We start from the raw sequence: 22,124 nt of genomic DNA, 5'->3' as shown, positions 1-22,124 counted from the left end.
AAACCACTAGAAAGCCAGGGGTGACCGCCTGCCTCAGTTTAGCTTCAGCCACAGTCCCATGAACTTCTAAGAGCTAAAAATTGCAGGAGACTTTTTAAGAGCACCACTAACTGTTCCTTCAGGTTGCTTCTGCTTGAAAATCTCTGCAGGTGGGCTAGAATCATTTAAAAGCTCAGCCATATGGGGAGGCCATTTGTGTAGCACCAGTCATATGCCAGAATGCATGAACTAGGCACTTCTGGGGTATCATTTCATCCTGGGGCTGCAGCCCGAGGGAGGTCCTGGACCCCTTCTGCAGGTGGGCATGGAGGCTCCAAGGTCACGAGGGATTTACTGAAGCTCATCTTCACTGGCAATCTGTCCCAGGCTGGCTGATCCATGCCAACTCAGTATGCAGCTTGCAGATGAGATCAGAAAACACTCATGTTTTAAAAGAACCAAATCTTCTTGATGGATAGCATTTCCTGACCTTTTTGGTGGCTGACATTGTTTGGGTGCCGTAAATCTGATCTGGCACGGAATACCAGGGGTAGATGCAACCTCTCCCAGCTGGGGCTGACAGCATGTTTCCCAAGGCCCTCCTGAAGCCTGGCCAGTTGTTTGGCCTTGGCTTCCGAGTGCAGGCAAAGTCTGAGCGACAGTGAATTGTGTAGAAGAACGAGAGAGCTGTTGTGTTGGACAGGCTCCTGATGGCAATAGTTTTGACTCGCTTTGCAAGCGGCTAGACTGCACAGTGGCACTGCTTCTTGGAAAAATCACCCCGCTGATACATCACAGGGAAGCACGTAGGGGGAAGAGGCGCAGAATGTAAGAGGTTGGCACTGTCTGTTCCAACTAGCAAAAGCAGCAGAAAGACGCGAATGCAGTAATTCTAACCTTGTTAAACTAAAAACATTTCTCAGGTCCTCTTGGGAAACTTTATTTTGCTTCCCAAGGAAGGAAGTGAATCGGCTTCTTCGAGGTCAGTTTCATTTGGAAATTTTCCTTTTTCACTTTCCATCTAATTGGCACACAAGAAGAGTAGACATAACCTGAAAATGTCAAGCAAAAATCTGGAGGTTTGGAATGAGTCTCATTTTTAAAAGGTCTTCCTTTGGGCTTCGCTAGTAGCTCAGTGGGTAAAGAATTTGCCTGCAGTGCAGGAGACCCCGGTTCGATATCTGGGTTGGGAAGATCCCCTGGAGAAGGGAACGGCTGCCCACTCTAGTATTCTGGCCTGGAGAATTCCCTGGACTGTATAGTCTGTGGGGTCTAAAAGAGTCGGACAGGACACAGCGACTTTCACTTTCACTTTGGGTAAACCCATTAAGAAAACTTTGACCCAGGGATTGCACTCTTGAGAATGAAAACTCTAAGACTCCAGGATCCCTGGGTTTAATCTGGCTCTGACACTTATCTTGAGCAAGGAAATTCATTTATCTGTGCTTGTTTTCTAATCTGTAAAATGGAGATAAAACTGTCTACGCATAAGGTTTTTTGTAAAGAGTGAGATAGTCCATGTAACTAGCACAGTACCAGTCCCCTAGACATAGAAAGTACTCAAATTGTTTCTTATTATCTCAAAGACCCAGTCACAAACAGGGGCAAAACTTTATGCAAAGCTGTTCATACAGCACTGTTTACAGTAATGAAAAATCTGAATCTAAAACCCCCCAATTAGGTGAATGACTAAAACAGGCTGCATGTCTGGTCTGGAAAGATAATGGAGCCATTAAAAATGTTGGCTATGAAAGCTATATAATAATTTTTTAAAATGTTAATATAAGCAGGAAAAAGCAGTTACATAATTGCATATGTGGCATATTTACAACTGTACAAAACAAAAACCAAATTCCTTAAATAGCAGGGGAAAGAATGGCAGAAAATACAAGATAATGCATTAGGATGAGCGGACTCCTAATTGAGGGCAGTCTGCACTGAGGCTCACGGGTTGCAGAACCAAGTGTTATTTCAGTTTATTATTACATGCAGAGAAGAGGACCAGAGGGAGGCAGGATAGGCAGAACAGCTTTCCAGACTTTCATAAGTTTAGTTCCAGTTGGAGGATAATCGCTTTACAGTGTCGTGTTTGTTTCTGCTGTGCAACGTGAATCAGCCAAAGGTATGCATGTGTCCCCTCCCTCTGGAAGCTCCCTCCCGTCCCGCTGGCATCCCTCCCCTCTAGGTCGTTACTGAGCCCTGAGCTCCTGTGTTGTACAGAAGCTTCCTGCCAGCTGTCTGATCTCCACACCGTAGTGTCTATGTTTCAGCGCTACTCTCTCAGTTCGTCCTGCCCTCTCCCTGCCCTGCTGCATCCGCAAGTCCGCTCTGCATGTCCGCACCTCCATCCCTGCCCCACAAACAGGTTCATCAGCACTGCTTTTCTAGATTCCGTATATATGTGTTAGTATACAATATTCCCCTCTTTCTGACTTAATAGGCTCTAGGTTCATCCACTTCAGTTCAACCAACTCAAATTTATTCCTTTCTATGCCTGAGTAATATCCCATTGTCTACATGCACCACAACTTCTTATTCATTCATCTGCTGATGGACAACCAGGTTGCTTCCATGACCTGGCTATTGTAAATAGTGCTGCGATGAACATCGTGTTGCATGTGCCTTTTACATGATGGGTAGTCGGTCCTCTGAACCCTTCGGTAATCTAGCTTGGATTTTCCCTTATTTAGGACACAGTCTCATGTTTCCATGCCAGTTTCTCATCAACTTTTACTGTGGTCGCTATGAATGTTCTAGCGGACCCTTGGTCAGGGAAGCCAGTGAGGCCAAGGAACTGGAGTCAAGCCAGTCGGTGAGAGCCGCGTTGGCTTTCAGGGACCAGATCCACTGGGTATAACAAGTGTGTCCTGAAAACACTTTATGTTGTCTTTCTCATGCATGACACTACCCTCCAACCTGCCTCTCCCTTTCCACTCTCATTCCCAGGCCTCTTTCCACTTCTGCTGTGAGGGTGGCTCTGCGCTGCGGATGGAGCTGGGTGAGACTCAGCTCCTGCCTGCAGAGGGGTGGTCCCGGCCACAGAGAGGGCAGACAGACAAACACTCCCCAGGGCAAAGGATGGGGCCAAAAAGGGTCAGCGGTGCTGAGGCCTAACTGGGAGGGCACATGGGGCCGGAGCCTGGGAGTGCTGGTGGAGGTCTGGACCCAGCAGATCCTTCCAAGCCGAGGAAGAGCGGGTACGAAAGCACAGGGACAAAGGCACCATGAAGGCAAGATGTCATGGGGCTAGTCCGTGGGGTTCAGTCGGGGAAAGAATAAGGAAGAGTCAGCATGAAATTAAAAGACGCTTGCTCCCTGGAAGAAAAGTTATGACTGACCTAGACAGCATATTAAAAAGCAGAGACATTGCCAACAAAGGTCCATCTAGTCAAGGCTATGGTCTTTCCAGTAGTCATGTATGGATGTGAGAGTTGGACTTTAAAGAAAGCTGAGCGCCGAAGAATTGATGCTTTTGAATTGTGGTATTAGAGAAGACTCTTGAGAGTCCCTTGGATTCCAAGGAGGTTGAACCAGTCAATCCTAAAGGAAATCAACCCTGAATATTCATTGGAAGGACTGATGCTGAAGTTGAAGCTCCAGTACTTTGGCCACCTGATGAGAACTGACTCATTGGAAAAGACCCTGATGCTGGGAAAGATTGAAGGTGGGAAGAGAAGGGATGACAGAGGATGAGATGGTTGGATGGCATCACCAACTCGATGGACATGAGTTTGAGTGAACTCCGGGGGTTAGTGATGGACAGGGAGGCCTGGTGTGCTGCGGTCCGTGGGATTGCAGAGTCAGACACGACTGAGTGACTGAACTAAACTGAGCATGTGAAGAGGCCACAAGCCATAGGCAACCTGAGCCGTACAGAGCCATACAACCGTCAGTGGCAGTCCTGAAGCAGGGGAGAGACATCCTCATTCTTTCAGGGGGATGACGCTGGTAAGCGTGGAGGATGAGCTTGTCTATTGAGTGTGACCAGTGGCGGGTACACGAGGAAGTGGCTACAATAGTCTGAGAATCGCTTTCTAGGGCTTTATAGGGAGCTGCAGTGGGAAATGGGTTGAGGAACCAGATCAGGGAGCTGGGCCTGAGGTGGAGGTGACAGCTCTGGCTGCCTGGTTGAATCTTGGGGGTCGGCAGTCAGAGAAATCAAGGATGTAGACGGCTATGGCCATGCCATCAACCAGGATAAGATATTTCAGAGATGAGTTTGGTGGGGGAATGAAGATGACCTCAGCTTGGGACCGGGTGAGGAAAATGTGCTGGAGGTGGGGAAGAGGCAGTTGATTAGAGAGGTCTGGCCTTCAGAAAACAGTTTAGGCTGGAGGTACTGATAAGGATTGATGCTTTCAAACTGGGGTGCTAGAGAAGACTCTAGAGTCCCTTGGACAGCAAGGAGATCCAACCAGTCCATCCGTTAGGAAATCAGTCCTGAATGTTCATTGGAAGGACTGATGCTGAAGCTGAAACTCCAATACTTTGGCCACATGATGTGAAGAGCTGATTCATTTGAGAAGACCCTGATGCTGGGAAAGACTGAAGGCAGGAGAAGGGGACGACAGAGGATGTGATGGTTGGATGGCATCACTGACTCAATGGACATGAGTTTGAGCAAGCTCCAGGAGATACTAAAAGACAGAAAGGGCTGGCACGCTGCTGTCCATGGGGTCACAAAGAGCTGGACACAAATGAGCGACTGAACAATTGATAAAGAAGGAGATACACAGAGTGAGCAGATGCTCCAGGAAGAGATGAGGTTACCCTGGTGGACTAGACAACAGAATTCTAAATAAAACCTCAAGACACCCAATCTTCAAATAGATTTGACAGAGGTTTGTGTGAGGGTTTACTGAGGTTCTAAACTGTGTGAAAACTGTTTTCTTTTCCATGTGTATGCCTGACCAATTTTCATTTCAAGTTTTTGATCCATTTGTTCTTGCTGACTCTGACAATGCTGTGATGCAAACTGAATAGGAGGCTTTAGAACTGGAGAGAACCTGGGTTCCTGTCCCAGCTCCCTGAATGAGCACGAGGCAGGTAAGCCTGACTGTTTCCTACCCTGCAGAAGAGGGAGAATGAAATCCAACACTCACAGAGTTGTTACTCACTTACAGTATGTGTCTGCTTGGTAACAAAAAAGCGTGTAAGCTCAATCTTACAGGATATTATATAAACTAAACCAAAAGGCTTCTCTGGGTAACATCATTTATAAAATTTATAATCCTTAGGCCCAGACTAGCATATTTTAAGCTGAAAATGTGGTTAAATGTTTGCACTGGTTCTAGCAATTATTAAAAAGTGGACTAGAAAATTCTAGATGACAGGGTACATTTGTTTTTATTCCCATCCTGACTTTTCAAAAAAAAAAAAAAGAGAGGAAAAAAAGGCTAGTATACAAATTACATATGCTAGATGAACTCAGGCGTTCAAAAATGCATTATCATTTTCACAGTCATCTAATTTAGAGACAGTGGAACAAGTCCAAGTAACAATTTTATTTTTGTCTACAGCACAATTTTTTACATACACTTTAGTGGTTTTGACAGTGGTACTTTTGAGCAGATTTCAAATGAATCCACAAAAGTTAATATACTTAAAATTAAATATACACAAAAAACAAGAGGCATCCAGATGCTCAGAGCCATGCAGAAGGGATGGTCTGGTTGGCGTTTTCACTGGGTACCTTGCCTATTTGGGGTTGCAGAGAGTCGGACATGACTGAGCAACTATTAACTTTCACTTTTGCCTGTTTCAGAATTCATCAGCAAAAGGCAGTTCTTCTGCTCCTCATTCCCATATAACTTATCAAAGTCAGAGTTCTAAGCATACACACACACACAAAATAAACCCTCCTTTAAGGCTACATCAGTACAAAATTTCAATGAACTGAATTCAATATACTGTCAAACTAACAATTCCAGTGATCTTACCCAATCACTAGAAAACAGGCAATATCAGCACCCGATCTAAATGCAAGGTTATTTATTAAAACACCAACAGGAGATTAACCAAAAAGCAACTAATATGTTAATCTTAATATAAGACATTGAAGAAAAACCAAAAACAATATATTAAATATCACTCCACTGAGCCAGGCTGTAACTGATGGACAACAGACATGTGAGTTTGTCAAACAGTGCTTTAGATACTTTTCTAAGATAAAAAGTGTATCAGGAGATGCAAAGGAAAGGGAGAAATGTGAATTTATGCATTGAGTTCCACAACTTAAAATGACTATCAAAACGATAATATAAAGCTAAGTGACAATAACTTAACCACTGGGCACCAGACAGGCATGACCACTATTCACTGTAATTCACAGCGCTCTTCAGGAGTGTTCGGTGGACGGCCAAGCCAGCAATCCTGTCTTAATACAGACTGGATACTCCTCTGTGGGAAAAGACCCCGAAGAAGTCATGGCAAAGGCATAGAGAAAAAGTTCAACCTTTTGAAAAAGTTAGTGATATCAAAATGCTTTTCTATCGCTGGGAAACCAAACTAGGTCAAATATGTGGCCCAAAGCAGCATGGAATTCAGAGTCAGAGGTTGGCAGGAAAGTTTTGGAAAAGTTGCAGCTTTTAAAAATTGGCAATCTCTCCATGCTTAATAAAACTATCAGAGAAGAGGTATAATGTTTGTTCATTTGTGGAATGTTGACAGACTGCTGCAAAAATTCACATGAATGAAGAACCGCACAGATGTGCTTCAATGAAGTATTTTTTAAAAAATTTACAAAAAACTGAAGTTTCTATTTAAAAAATAACTACGTATGCCAAGATGAAACATGGTAAAAAGTAGTGTAATTTCTAGTCATGATTCTTTTAACAGCTAATGGGAAAGTGATAGAAATCATTTTCTCTTAAAAAGGAAGTTTTGTTATTGCACTGACTTTTACAATCTGACCTAGTAATTTAGAAAAATCATGTAGTAAAATCTGTAAAATTAAAATACAAAATTCTGGTTTGTAAACATCAGTTGGCCAAGTCTCTCCAGAGTCCTTCATGATAGTGGAATGGAATGAATAATTAACTCACTACCTTATTTACTTGCTGTGAGGGGGAAAATCCCAGAACACAGCTTTCATAACTTTCACAGTAATTATATTCAAAAGATATAAAGAAAGTCAGTGCAGTTGTCTTCTTTTCTTCCTCTGTGCAATTTTCAGCTCTTATCCCACTCTTAAGTGCCATAACTGAAATAATACTGGTTTGGAGACCTAGTACAGATTGGTCATAAATGTCGCATAAAATCTGTAGGACTTCGGTAAAGATATTTCCAAATGGCATAGTAATGCACTGCAGCTGCCGTGGCCACAAACAGGTGCCAGATGGCATGCGCAAATGGAATGATGCCATCGCTCTTGAAGAACACAACTCCCAGGCAATAAATTAAGCCCCCGCAGGCAAGTTCGTGAAGTCCATCCGTGTTGTTCTGTCAACAGAGGAAAAAAACGAAAAGGTTTTGATGTTACTCTGATGACAGCTAAAACCATCCCTGCAAATGCCCCCTAAGTCTCCTGATTTTCCAGACAACAAAGCAGCTCTGCACAAACAGAATCCTTATCTGTACACATGAACTACACTTAAATCGACCTGGATTAACCTCGGAAATCAGCCGTCTGCATCTCACCAAGCAATCAGGTTATAGGTTCCAAGGCAAACAGCAGCATCTTCTGCTCATCTATAGCTTGTTTAAGCAGACTGCAATCGCATCTAAAATGAATGGTCATTCATTTGATAAAGTACAGTCCTTGGCTTTCATCTTTCTCTTGAGCAGCCTTCTTCCCTACTAAGGTACACTCAAGCCGCTCTGCTTATAATCCACATCTCCAGCACGGTTTTCACTCCCTTTGTCTTCCTCAAACTCTGTTCTACACTAATCACTTTCCTCAGACTCCTCCTGTTTCTGTGAGCTTGTGGCTCCCTTACAGCTGACATAGCCAGAAGGAAAATCCTTGCTAGGAGTGACCTCTGAGATCGTATAGCACAATACAGTTCCTAGCCTTCTAGATGCACCAGGCCTTTGTGTCTTTGTGCTTGGGAGTGTTTTAGCTCAGCAGGAAATTAACAGTCAGGTGTGCTTTAGCACAAAAAGGAGACTTTATAAAGTACTCTTGGTTTTCAAAGCCCTTGACTCATCTACAAGATGAGACCGGGCTGTGTGAATGGCAGGTGAAGAGAACAGAGGCAGGGCTCAAGATGCTGATGGACAAGCTCACGAGGGTTTCTGGAGACCAGAACAGGGAGGTCTCCGGTTCCGCAGGGTGAGTGGGAACCTACAGCAGCTTGTGGCCAGGCCTTGGAAGGGACAACGGTGGGGGTGTTCTGGAGGCCTGGGCCCTGCAGCCTTGGGAGCCTTGGAGCAGGGCCCTGCAGAAGTCCAACAGGGGACTGGGGGGCCCCGGTGCGTGGGCTGCCTGTGCCGAGGTGAGGGCGATGGCCACATTGGACACAGAGCCAGGCGTGAGGAACCAGGCCGGGGGCGAGGGCCAGCCCCATCTTCAAAATTCACATAGGCACCGTGGTGTTCTGCAGGATCAAACAATGAGGAAGGAGACTTCTCAGATTGCTCCTTAACCTTGGTCAGATGGGACATCAGTCAGATTTCATTTTCTTTAAAAAGTAAAACATAGCAAAACAAAACACCAGACACATTTATTATTTCCTAGAGGTTATAGAGCAATTAATATCCATTAATAAGAGTACACCATAAGAAATGCTGGGCTGAAAGAAGCACAAGCTGGAATCAAGATTGCCGGGAGAAATATCAATAACCTCAGATATGCAGATGACACCACCCTTATGGCAGAAAGCCCAAGAAGAACTAAGGAGCCTCTTGATGAAAGTGAAAAAGTTGGCTTAAAGCTCAACATTCAGAAAATGAAGATCATGGCATCTGTTCCCATCACTTCATGGGAATTAGATGGGGAAACAGTGGAAACAGTGGCTGACTTTATTTTTTGGGGCACTCCAAAATCACTGCAGATGGTGATTGCAGCCATGAAATTAAAAGATGCTTACTCCTTGGAAGGAAAGTTATGACCACCCTCGATAGCATATTCAAAAGCAGAGACAGTACTTTGCCAACAAAGGTCCATCTAGTCAAGGCTATGGTTTTTCCAGTGGTCATGTATGGATGTGAGAGTTGGGCTGTGAAGAAAGCTGAGCGCCGAAGAATTGATGCTTTTGAACTGTGGTGTTGGAGAAGACTCTTGAGAGTCCCTTGGACTGCAAGGAGATTCAACCAGTCCATTCTGAAGGAGATCAGTCCTGGGTGTTCATTGGAAGGACTGATACTAAAGCTGAAACTCCAATACCTTGGCCACCTCATGCGAAGAGTTGACTCACTGGAAAAGACCCTGATGCTGGGATGGCAGGAGGAGAAGGGGACGACAGTGGATGAGATGGCTGGATGGCATCACCAACTCAATGCACATGAGTTTGAGTGAACTCCAGGAGTTGGTGACGGACAGGGAGGCCTGGCATGCTGTGATTCATGGGGTCGCAAAGAGTCGGACACGACTGAGCAACTGAACTGAACTGAGTAATACAAAATTCCCTGTATACATGTATTAGGGGCATTTTCCTTAGAGAGGGTTAGGTTTTCCTAACAGAGGGTTAGGATTCTTACAGGAGCATCTGACCTCCCAGGGAAGAGTCACTCATCTAACATAGCCTCCTTATTTTAGAGATGAAGAGACTAAAGTCAGAGAGATAAGTACTGCTTTATCAACTTTCAAAGAACCAGAACATGGTTAATCTTAAAACCAGATTATGTCTGCTTCATTATCAACACCATTACTGTGTTTCTATGTCCCTATTAAACGTTTGAAACATTCATTTAATCTTCATAACCCTAAATTAAGTATTTTTATCCCAACTCCACAGATGAGAAACCTGCAACACACAGAGGATAAATAATTTGCCCACGGCCATGGAGCCTTTAAGTACCAGAATCAGGATTTGAGTCAAGACCAAGGTGTTTTGTTTCCTGAAGTTACATTCCTTTTTTAGGGAGGGAGCGAAGTCTTTTAAAGACTGATGATTCATTTATATAGTGTAATGCATAGATATTAAGTGGACTGTAAGGTTTTGTGAAATGCACACTTTTATGTAATTCATATCACCCCTATGAAGATACACAAATATCCTAACACTCCAGAAAGTTCTTTGGTGACCCTTCCCAATCCTAGACAACCCCTTCCACTAAGGCAACCATTGTTCTTGTTGCTATTACCACAGACTAAGCCTCTCCATTCTAGAAGTTCACATAAATGGAATTATACTGTATGTACAGTTCTGCGTCTGGCTTCTTTTTTGCTCAATATAATATTTTTGGTGCTAGTGATAAAGAACTCGCCTGCCAATGCAGGAGATGTAAGAGATGTGGGTTCGATCCCTGGGTCAGGAAGATCTCCTGGACGAGAAAACGGCAACCCACTCCAGTATTCTTACCTGGAAAATCTCACGGACAGAGGAGCCTGGCGGGCTACAGTCCATGGGGTTGCAGAGTCAGACACGACTAAAGCGACTTAGCTCGCAAGTGTGCACATGTATGCATGCTAGTGCTAATGTCATTCATTCCTTTCTATTACTTGGCATTTCATTAAGTTTTAATATCCTTTCCATTTGGGGGCTATCATGAATAAAATTTAATCCTTAAACTGTTTTACAAGTCCTTTTGTAGATACATGTTTTCATTTTTGCTGAACTATAAATGTGTGCTTAATTTTATAATAAACTGCTAAGCAAATTACCAAAGTGGTTGCATTTTATATTTTCCAAAACAATGAATCAAGGCTCTAGTTATTTCACATCCTTGTTGGTATTTGGTGGCGTCAGCCTTTTTAATTTAACTATTCGGTATGGTGTGGTGGAAAGCTTTTAATGTTCATTTTCCTGATTTCAGAGATGACTGGTGACATTGAGCAGTTTTTCAAGGGTTTACTGGATACTTGTATCTCTTTCTCTTTTTATTATTGATTTAGAGTGCTACACTGTGTTTGGTACATATCCTTTGTCAGATACATATAGAGAAACCAAATTTCTCCCAGCCTGAGGCCTGACTGTTCAAGTTCATTGATCTTTTCTTCTGCAGTATCCCATCTGTTCTTAAATTCCTCCAATACATTTTTTTTTTCAACATATAGTTTTCAGATCTAGAATTTTCATTAGGCTTTTCTTGCTTATCTAGCAATATTTGTTTAGTTAATGGATGCCAAGAGTACAGATTTTGTTGTTTTCCAAACGTTGAGTTTGTTCTGCCATTTATTTACTAGAGGATCAACTTTATCCTTTGAGGTTTCTGGGCTTTGTTATGGGAGTGCCACAGCTTTGTCTAAGATGTGATCTTGCTAGGGTCAATGGAATACTTATTTTGCTCTGCGTGGTCTCTCCATTCTGGCTGGTTAGAACTCTGGGATCTCCAGTACTGGGCTCATTCAGGAATATCCACTTACTTCACAGCCTTTCAACAGCTATCTTCAACCAGGGTATGCAGCGTCTTGCCCAGCACAAATGCAGCTTAGTATTTGGGCAAGGGCACAAGTAAATCCCTTTGCAGATTTCTGGAGACTCTTCTCTGTGAAGCTCCCTCGTCTCCAGGACCCTGCCCCAGCCCAGTGAGCTGAATTGTTGGTTTGTTTCCTCCACCCAGATGGCTGCTCCTGGACTCCACTTTCTTTCACTGTAGTTTGGAAAGCATTCCAAACAGGGAGAAAACTGCAGTGCATTTGAAGCTCATCTTTTGGTTTCTCTCTCAAGAATCATAGTCCTATATGTCTGTGTCCAATGCCAAAAAATTGTTGTTCATGCACTTTTGTAGCATTTTTATAGCTCTTTGTGGTAGAAGGGTAATTCTGACACTCGTTATTCTGACTGCAACACCAAAGGTTTGAGTCTTCATCATCTGTGCTGTTCCTGCTCCTTCAGATGCCTGGTTCCTTTTGACCTGGTCTCTGCTCACCGGTTTCATCACAGAACTTGTGTCATCTGCACGGTCACACCCCTCACATGTCTATGCACATTCAGACGCTGCTTCCCCGTGCCCGGGCCTCCCTCCACGCTGGGTCCGTCTCCGTGCCACCTGCGCCACTCTTCCGCCTCTTGGCTCCCGTCTGTCCTTCTGAATCAGCGTGAATAGCATTTCCTCGGGTATTCTGTCAGGCCCTCCCAGAGTAGGCTGCACTTTCCCCAAAGCCTTATAAAACTTGATGACCACTTCTTATTTTATATGAATGGTATTTTTCTGCTTGATTCTAAGTTCTATCAGGGCAAGGGTGGGGATTTTCCTGTTTGATAAACGTGAACAGTAGTCACCTGTTATTGTGCCACTTGAAAATGTCCATGAAAGGTTTACACTAGTAAAAATACTGGATAAACTTGTTTTTACGATACCCAGAGGGAATTTACCTGAAGCTTCACTCTAACAATTAGTAACCTATCACCCAGACCTTGCTCTGGGTGTCCTCAATCGCCTTCCAGGCAGATTTTCTCACTTCTGTCTTTCACCTCCCTCCTCTCACCATTCCCTGATGCCTTTACCAACTAAACTATATGTATTTTCGGTGCAAGGTAAATTACTAAAGCCATTATAAATCTTGTATCTCAAAGAACATATCTCGTTACAATCTCATAAAGCATACCCTTTGAAAAAACACAAGCAAACATAAATCCTAAATATTTTACAGGCATTTTTGTGACCAGAGCGAGAACTATATACAGCAAAATTCTTACAAAGTGCCTGTGAGCTCAGGAGTGAAATTACAGGTACATTTCTGACCCTTGCAGGCTAAGAAGAGAGTTCAACTAAACAAACCATGACTTCCTTAATTAATACAGTAGCCAGTGCCCAAAAATGCAGAGTATAGACTGGAAATACATAAGCTAAAAGCACAAGTGAGCAGTGGGTGGGATTGTGAGGTCGTTACGTTATTGTTCCAAACTGACAAATACACATGGATTTCTCAATACTGATTAGTCTGACTCCTACAGGTAATGCCACATTTTCACTCAGTAAAGTCCCCAAAGGACAATTTCAAGCAAAGTTAAAAAAAAAAAAAAAGCACTTTCCTGGGAAAGAGAAATAATACGACTTAAAAGCAAGTGAAAGGAAATGTAAGAGTGAAGGGATTCAAGAAATATCCAATAAAATGTTGAGCCAAATGACCTTTTGAAGTCCTTCCAATGCTTAAATTTTAAGAAGTCATTAATTTAACTGTTTACAATAGCCAAGACATGAAAACAACCTAAATGTCCATCAACAGAGGAATGAATAAAGAAGATGTGGTACATATATACAATGGAATATTACTCCACTATAACTGAGTAATATTTTTAATATTACAAGCCATTAAAAAGGATGAAATAATGCCATTCGCAGCAACATGGATGGACCTGGAGACTGTCATACTGAGTGCAGTCAGTCAGAGGAGAAACACTGTATGACGTCCTTTATATGATACTGAGTGCAGTCAGTCAGGGGAGAAACACTGTATGACGTCCTTTATATGATACTGAGTGCAGTCAGTCAGGGGAGAAACACTGTATGACGTCCTTTATATGATACTGAGTGCAGTCAGTCAGAGGAGAAACACTGTATGACGTCCTTTATATGTGCCATCTAAAAAGAAGTGAAACAAATGAACTTATTCACAAAACAGATACAGACCCACAGACTCAGAAGAGGAAGTTATGGTTGCCAGGAGGGGAGGATGGCAGGAAGGGCCAGGGAGGGAGTCTGGACTGACGTGCACACACTGTTATATTTAAAATGGACAACCACAAGGCCCTACTGTACAGAACAGGGAACACTGCTCGATGTCATGTGGCAGCCTGGATGGGAGGGGAGATTGGGGGCGAATGGATACATGTGTATGCAGAGGTGCTTTGCTGTGCAGCTGAAACTATCACAGCATTGTTAACTAACTATCCTCCAATATAAAATAAAAAGATTTTTAAAAAATGAAAAAATTTACCCTTGTCCATGGATTTAGGTTTAAGACACTAAGTAACTTAAAAAATTCCCACCTTCACATTATCTCACACCTCTTTGGGTAAAGGGTGGGAGTGGGGTTATCGCCAAGAACAAATACAGCAGATTACCATATGGAAGGAGACACTTGGGTATATAGCTTTTCCAAACTGCAGACAGCAAGCAGTGCAAGTTGTGGCACTTTGTAATTTATATATTTTTTCTTTTGAGTCTCTAATAGGCACATTATAACTTCAGAAATAAAAGCTACAGATTGTATCTATAGACATATTAAAAGTCACAGTGATTGGAAAGAAAATAAGGTGAAATAACTAAATTATGAAGAAACTTACCATTGATGTTACCACCAAGGCAGGAGAAAAGCCCATTGTGAGATAGAAAAAGAGCTCAATCACCTTATACCTGCAGAAGAGAAATGTGTTAATATAATTTATCTATTCCTACAACACTTAAACCATTTCCTTGCCATTTTTTTCTTTTGAAAAACAAATGTAAACTCTTAATGAAATGTATTTTCCCTACAGGAGACCATTACAGACTGAAATACTGTAGTTGAGTATAACAATGAACGAATATTTCTTTCAGGATTGTTGTTGTTTAGTCATTAAATCCTATCTGACCCTTCTGTGACCCCATGGACTCTAGCCCTCCTGGCTCCTCTGTCCATGGGATTCTCCAGGCAGGAATACTGGAGTGGGTTGCCATTTCCTTCTCCAGGGGATCCTCCTGGCCCAGGGATTGAATCTGCATCTCCTGCATTGGTAGGTGGATTCTTTACCACTGAGCCACCAGGGAAACCCTTTCAGGATTGATAAGGCATCAAATTCTACATGCTACACGGAAAATGTTCTTTGCCCAAAGTTATCACTGAATCCAATTAACCGTGCACCCTCCCTTTCTAATCCCAGTGTTTGCCTTCACCATCATTCCAATTCATCACTATAAGACACTGAAATTATGAAGCTGCACAAGGAATAGCTTGGCGCCTCCTCTATCAGTGGCAAAGGGATGGGAGCCTTAAAGAACTAAGGGAATGTGTTTCTGATGGTCTATTTTGTATCTGCACAAGCTCTTAATTTGTAAGGCTCATCATCTTAAATGCAGATTATTTGAAAATGCTAAAAAAACACACTGTACTGAAATTCAAGCTATATTTATGCCTAGTCAAACTACACTTTAAGTTTGTCGAAGGCAAGGACCAAAGTATATTTATGTTTGGATCTGCAGGGCCTAGAACAGTATGTGGCACCATTTAGGTTTTCCCTAATACCTGCCAAACCAAATGGCCAAGGGTGACTCGCATCTCGTTCTTAGTGTTTTGTACTCAAAGTCCACCAGGAAGTAATCATATCAGGGAACTGGGGAAGAATGTGGGTTTGGTTTACATCAGAAGGCCTGAAACAGGATAAAAAATAGTTGTCTTACTTTACTTCCTATTTTATCCAAGGGTATAAATTAGGGGTTTGAGTCTGAGAAGCAAACTGTTCCCTTGGATATATATATATAATGCATAACACCACTCAGAATTGCTAATTATGGTCAAAAATGCACTTAAGTGAATTTCAAAGTTACAGAGAAGTTAGCTAAAACTACTATTTTCTTCTGAAAAGAGAAAACAATTTACTTTGTGACAAGCACACGTTATAGTCAATTCTGAGGGCCATTCTGCCAAAAACAATAGATAAAGAATTTAATAAACTGTATCCAAATAAATGATTTCATGGTTGTGAGTTTCTCAAGTTCAGGCATATGAAATGATGAGAAGAGCCATGGAATAGGAACTAGGCCACCTGGGTCCTAATTCCAGATGTGTCACTGATTTCATGCATGTACTGAATGTTCTCAGTTTTCAAGCATGAAGCAAAAATAGACGACTTGAAGGTCTCTTCTAGAACTAAGATGCTAAATTTCAATAAGCTTTCTTTTTATATTGCTTCACACACTAGGACCTTTGAATACCAGGTTAAAAAAAAATGTGTTCCATGGTGAGGATACTAAGAGTTCATATACCCTTCCAAACATCCCCCTTCCCAGGAGTCTTGGGTTGGAACAGCTGCTGGGCTCCTAACTAGGTTAAGTGTTATGCTGAGGGCTTAATATCGATTATCTTCAACCTTCCTAGAAACTTAGAAAAGCAGTTATTTTTCTCATGTGGTAACTGTAAGTCACAGAGGCAGGCTAGTTTGTAGATACAACTAGTCTGGCTGAGGATGTGAAGTGAAGTCTGACTCATTTCAGAGTCAGAACTGAACTGCCATTGCAGATGAGGGAGAAAGCTACTTTGTCCTTCAGCTACATCATGTGTTACACAGGCACCATTCATTTGTCTACAGCAATCTGTCCACCAGTGATACAGAGCAAATGGTTCTGAAGATTTATTAAAACAATATATATTTTGTTTATGTATTTCTACTATTTTGAAGTACAAATGTAAAGTAAATCATACTGTAATGTAGATAAAATTTAGGAAGTTAATTTTAAAGGTATTAAATGTAAATTATTTTCTCTTACTTTTCATGGTAGAGAAATACATAAATGGTTCCTCCAGCTGCCATGAGCCAGATAAACCAACGCATATGAGATGCCAGGGGTCCAAGTTCACGGAGATTTAACCTAAAAATGTAAACATGACAACAGAGAACAGAAGTGATAAATGAAAGGAATTCATAAAACCTGTGTTTTCCTCTAGTCCTGAAAACTGATAGAGAAGGTAAGAGGATAAGACCAGAAAGAAAAAGCACTCAACATGTGGTGGAGGTATCTGGGCAACTGGGGTAAAATTAATAACTTAAAGAGACATGTACAGGTGAGCCCCAGCACACCACGACACCCGACTTTCCTGATTAGGCGGGCTGCTGCAGAGGCCACTCGCCTTCTCACTCCTGACTGTGTACTTGAGAGCAGACTGTTTACAAAGATTACTGAGAACAAAACCCTCAACTGGATCCCACACACACAACAGATACCTAATACACAGACCAAGTATCTCTGCCAAGAGAAAACATCAGAAGAATTAGCCCAACATACGTCATGTAAGATATTTTGTTAGAATTTAACCATGGACTCCTGTGAAGCCTGAACTTAAAATGCTACAAATTCATCTGTACTAAATTCTGATTAATAGATATGGGGGAAAAAATGTTATTCTGAATGACTATTACTACAAAATTAGTATTTCCAAATGGAAAAGGTACCATCTGCATATCGAAGACTTACATGTGAACAAACTGTTTATTGTAATATTTGTTTCCTCAGTCTACATTTAAAATTTTTATTTACTTATTTTAAATTGAGGTATACTTCACAAAAGCCTCCAAGTATTCTCGCTCCAATATGATGCAGACCTATAATTTAGTAACAGGTACTGGGGAGAGACAGCACTTACTTTTTACTACAACACATAATTAGGTTTCTTTTGAATGATGGATGCTACATTAGTCAGAATCCAGAGACCGGGTGTTTCTAATGACTATAGTAGTTGACGGCATAATGTCAATTTCCGAGTGGTTAAAACTGGACCATACCATGGTAGAGGAAAACTAATTTTTCTTTAATTATGGATTCAAAACAGCACAAGACTCTATCTTGTCTATACCGAAAAGACAGGAAGAACCAGGACACTGAACTGAATACCAGGCATTTTAAATGGCTAACTAATTAGGCTAGCTCTCTTATTCACATAGCTGAAGAAATGAGAGACGCACTCCATATATAGTAGCTACTGTGCTGTGAAGACAAGCAGTGTGAATTTCAAAAGTTAGCTTGTTTTCTTTACATATATATTTATAGCATTTCCATTTAAACAATTAGATGTCCAAGTATTCTGAATAGCAGAAGCACAAAGAAAGAAAATGGAAGGCAAAGGTAATCTATTTCCAAAGTGAGCGTGCTACCTACACACAACTTTGTAGCACTTCTCTGGAACATTCCAGGGCAGATGTGTATTCTGAGTGTCAGCAACCTTGTTTCCTTACAGTCTGCAAGCTGACTCAAGCAAATCAAAATGGGAAAGGAAAAAAAAACCTGTGTATGTATGTTTTTTGGGGTGGAGGGCAGGGACAGGAAGACAGGAGGGAAGAAGGACTGAGAATTCTCTCATAAAAATGCTGTCTTCAGAAAAACTGTATCTTACCATGGAGCGTAAGACGCAGCAATGAAGAAATAGATGACCATTCTATCGCACATGTGAAACCAATGCTCCACTGTCCTGTGGGGGCAAACACATCAAAGTTTTCAGAAAACTGTAAGACTGGAAGTAGGGGTTGTCACTCCGCTAGGCCACAACAGCCACTCTTGTTCCTAGTTCTCATGGCATACATAAATGGGCTTTCAAAGTCACACAGCTTTCTTTTTTTTTAATAAAATGAAGCCACAAATAAAAGCTTTATTATTAAGATTACACATACCAAAGATTCTCTCCATGTAAGAACCCCACAACAATCAGAAACTCTGAAACTATTAAACAATAACAAGCAAAATCTGTGCTTTCTGATGTTTTCCATTTCTTTTAGAGCCTATCTAACAGGAAAATGAAGTTCCCCGAGGACAGACCACCTCTCAACCCCTATCATGGTGCAGGGCACAAACCTGTGAGGGCTCAGTAAAATACTCCCTAAAGCCACAGTCTTTTTACAATGTCTCTGAAGCAGCCTTTACTCCAAGTACCTTAATGCAGACAATAAGTTGCAATAAAGCAAATTTAGAAACTAATTTAGGAACAGCAATGACACAAACAAGGGGAAAAAAAAAAATGGTCATCTGCTGTCAAGAGGGTAGCGCCTGCACTTCTAAGCAAGTTTTCTCCTGCAACTGAAGGGTCAGGAAGTGTACAACGATCCGGCTCCCCGAGGTCTATTCACAGAGCGGATAAGACAGGATCTGCCCTTCACTGAGGGAACGTAAAAAGTACAAACGCACTGCACTGTCTTTAATCCACTTTCAGCCCAAGTGGTGGACACGACGGCTTGGTGGTTGACCAGCATTAGACCTGCCTCGCCACACACCCTGCGGTGGCCAGGGCAGGCCGAGGGTGTCCAGCCAGTCAGTGCTGGTCACTACATTAATGTTCTCAAGCCTGACTGCCTTTCAGAATCGTCCAGGGAAGCTACAATACAGTCACAAACTCCAGGCCAGCAGATCCTGACTTAACAGGGCTAGAAGATGAGGCAGAAGGTAGAGGGAAGAGGGGAATCTCTTTTTTTAACTGCTTGGACGACTGTGATTCTGAGCCAGTTCTGGGGCCTTTCTAATTCTGCTTTCCAGACGGTGGCAGCACCCAAAGTCAAGCTGCAGCTTGTTCAAGACCCACCCCGCAGGGACTGCCCTGCCGGCCCAGGGCTGAGACTCCATGCTGCCAGCACTCGGGGCCCAGGCGTGAGCCCTGGCGTGGGAACTAGACCCCACCTGCCACAACTAAGAGTTCATCTGTGGCAGCTAACACCTGGCGCAGCCAAAAAAATAAACAAATGAATAAAATATTAAAAAAATAAAACCCCACCACCCGCCTCTCTGACACTCACCCTCCAGAAACAACATCTGTATCAGAGTACGTATGAGCATTAAATGAGACGATGCGGCCATGTGATTAGCACAGCACGCAGCACATAGTAGGTACTTAACCAATACTCATTCCCTTCCCTCTTTTACTTAAATTAAGGATATACTGGGATATTTTTAAGAATTAATGCAATTAAAATAAATAAAATTCCACCCACAGCTTATGATTCTAGCAGTGCTACTACAAGGTTCAAGAGAGACTGGTTTCTCTTACACCTTCTTCTCAGGCCTTGGCAGGGAGGCCCTGAATACTGAAGCAGGTACCTACAACTCTTTATTGATTCAGAAATCTAGACAGCAAAGCCAAGTCAGACAAGGCAATCACAGGCACTGCACTATGCCCAAAAGATAATGAAGTGCTCTGGCCTCTGCGACAGTGTGTCCTGAAGAGTCAGGATAGGTACTTTTGAGGCATGCTTCTGAGTGTGTCCCTGGGCTCCTTCATGATTCAATGCTGTGGTTTTATTTTAAGCTCAGGGAACTGTCAGCTTCTGGGTGAAGGTAGCAGACTACAAACTATAAGCAATAATGTGAAGGGTGTGGTGGAAGTAAACCTCAGGACCGGAGTCAGAGGACCTGGGATGATCAGATTCTGCTGCAATCGATGACTCGGGCAAGTCAGGGAGCTTCTCTGGGTCTCAGTTTCCCCAGGTGAAAATGATGGGTCTTGGATTAGATGTTCCTTAAGAATCCTTCTTGGAGAAGGCAATGGCACCCCACTGCAGTACTCTTGCCTGGAAAATCCCATGGACGGAGAAGCCTGGAAGGCTGCAGTCCACGGGATCCCTGAGGGTCGGACACGACTGAGCGACTTCACTTTCACTTTTCACTTTCATGCATTGGAGAAGGAAATGGCAACCCACTCCAGTGTTCTTGCCTGGAGAATCCCAGGGATGGCGGAGCCTGGTGGGCTGCCATCTATAGGGTCGCAAGGAGTCAGACACGACTGAAGTGACTTAGCAGCAGTAAGGATCCTTCTGGTTCTAAAACTCTGATCTTTAAATGTGAGGAAACTAGTAATCATCTCATCACTAGCAGAATCCCAAATCCTGCTTTTAAATAAAGCATATCTTTTTAATGTTAGATTGTCCAAATAGCTTGAGATTTCTTTGAACATTCTATAAAACCAAAAATTACCTTCTAATATTATACTAAATCACTTTTGGTCTGTTCTAAATCCTCCTGAGAAGAAATTTTGCCCTTTGGGGTTGTACAGATTCTATTTCATAAGCAACTAAATGGTGTGCTCTACCTTTGTATTCTCCCAAATTAACTCTTCACTCAAAGGATGATTGCTTTTATGTTCTTCTCGTTGGGAGGTGAGGGACCGCAGTATTGTTTGGAAAGCGTTTAATAGCTAATAAGTAGCAACATATGTGTGTTTTGTTTGAGTAGATACACTGGATCTAATTCTGAAAGCTGAACTTCACAGAACAGTAACCTGAGCTGTAATATACCTGCAGTATAGCTGCAGTGATTGTAATTTTCAGTCACCCTCACATGCATCATCTCATTCACCTATCACAACAGTCCACCAGTCGGGCATTACCATTCTCATTTTAGTGATGAGGAAACTGAGGCTACATGAGGCCAGGTTGCAGGGCTGGGACTGAAAACCCAACCGATGAGTCCAAGCCCAGGGTCCTGCCCACCACCCCGCAGCTGCAGTGGAGAACAGGCGTCAGGGTTCCACACTGTCAGTCCTAGGGAAGCAATGTGGGTTGGTTTGGTTGTTGGTTGGTTGGGTTTTATTTCGGCTGAGCAGCGAGGCTTGCAGGATCCCTGACCAGGGACTGAAGCCGGGGCTCCAGCAGTGAGGGTGCAGAGTCCTAACCAGTGAACTGCCAGGGAATTCCCAGCAATGTGGTTTTGTTTGTTTTTTGAACAAAGACCCACTTTTTAAAGATACACATGGGGGGTCCTCAAACTCCTTCCAATCCATAGAAAATTTCCTGAGCAATGAATGGGACAGTTGAGTCTACCAGGAAGGGCAATGTCCACTCTTCGCCTCAGCTGCCCAAAGCATGCCAGCAGGAAAGACCAACCTGAACCAGTGATTCTGTGTGATCTGTTCAAACAGCTGCCATTCACGGTACCTTAAGTGGCTCTTTTTCCATGCTACAATGTGAAATACTGTGGAAACGATGAAGAGGGCACAGAGGCCCATTCCATAAATCCAAGCTGTTATCTTTTCCCAGCAGTCATCAGAGAGCCGGTGAAGGAGGGCACTGCCCACAATGGCCGGAACAATGAGGAACTGAGAGAGAGGGAAAGAAAAATAAATATTCAGTAAAACGCTGAATTGAGAGCTGTTAAAAATACCCAAGTTTATGAGGGACAACTTTAGGAAGATCACTTTAAAACACACATCTCCTTTCCCGGATAATTAGAACAAGCACCAGATGAAGCTGAAGTTTTGCTGCGCTGAGAACAGGTGCTGTGTTTAGGGCCCGGAACCTGTGCCTGCCAGTGGGGACATGGTCAGGCAGCAAAATTACTCAACTGTTGCAAAACAGACGTCCTCTATCCTAATTTTGCTACCAAGCACGTACCCAGATTTCCCAGGGATGACTTGATCTTGAGATAGT

At 42.7% G+C, this 22,124-nt stretch overlaps 1 protein-coding gene across 14 annotated transcripts in view; it reads right to left on the bottom strand.

The window, feature by feature from the left end:
• Positions 1-22,124, bottom strand: part of MMD (monocyte to macrophage differentiation associated) — an 81,396-nt gene that overhangs the window by 46,437 nt on the left and 12,835 nt on the right. For 9 of the 14 annotated variants that reach the window (XR_011461309.1, XR_011461310.1, XR_011461311.1 and 6 more), the window contains exons 3-6: positions 21,582-21,793; positions 18,113-18,187; positions 16,492-16,593; positions 14,313-14,382 (exon numbers count right to left, since the gene is read on the bottom strand). Coding sequence is in view for 10 of the 14 variants with exons in the window: in XM_070357289.1 (XP_070213390.1) it covers positions 14,313-14,382; positions 16,492-16,593; positions 18,113-18,187; positions 21,582-21,793 (459 nt within the window). In the remaining 4 variants the exon portion in view is untranslated. The other 5 variants (XM_070357295.1, XM_070357288.1, XM_070357291.1 and 2 more) reach the window with 5 other exon arrangements.

Source organism: Bos mutus, chromosome 19 (genome assembly GCF_027580195.1).
Source record: "Bos mutus isolate GX-2022 chromosome 19, NWIPB_WYAK_1.1, whole genome shotgun sequence".
Lineage (NCBI taxonomy): Eukaryota > Metazoa > Chordata > Mammalia > Artiodactyla > Bovidae > Bos > Bos mutus.
Note: the sequence above shows the minus strand (reverse complement) of the source record. Positions and strands in the feature narration are given on the sequence as shown.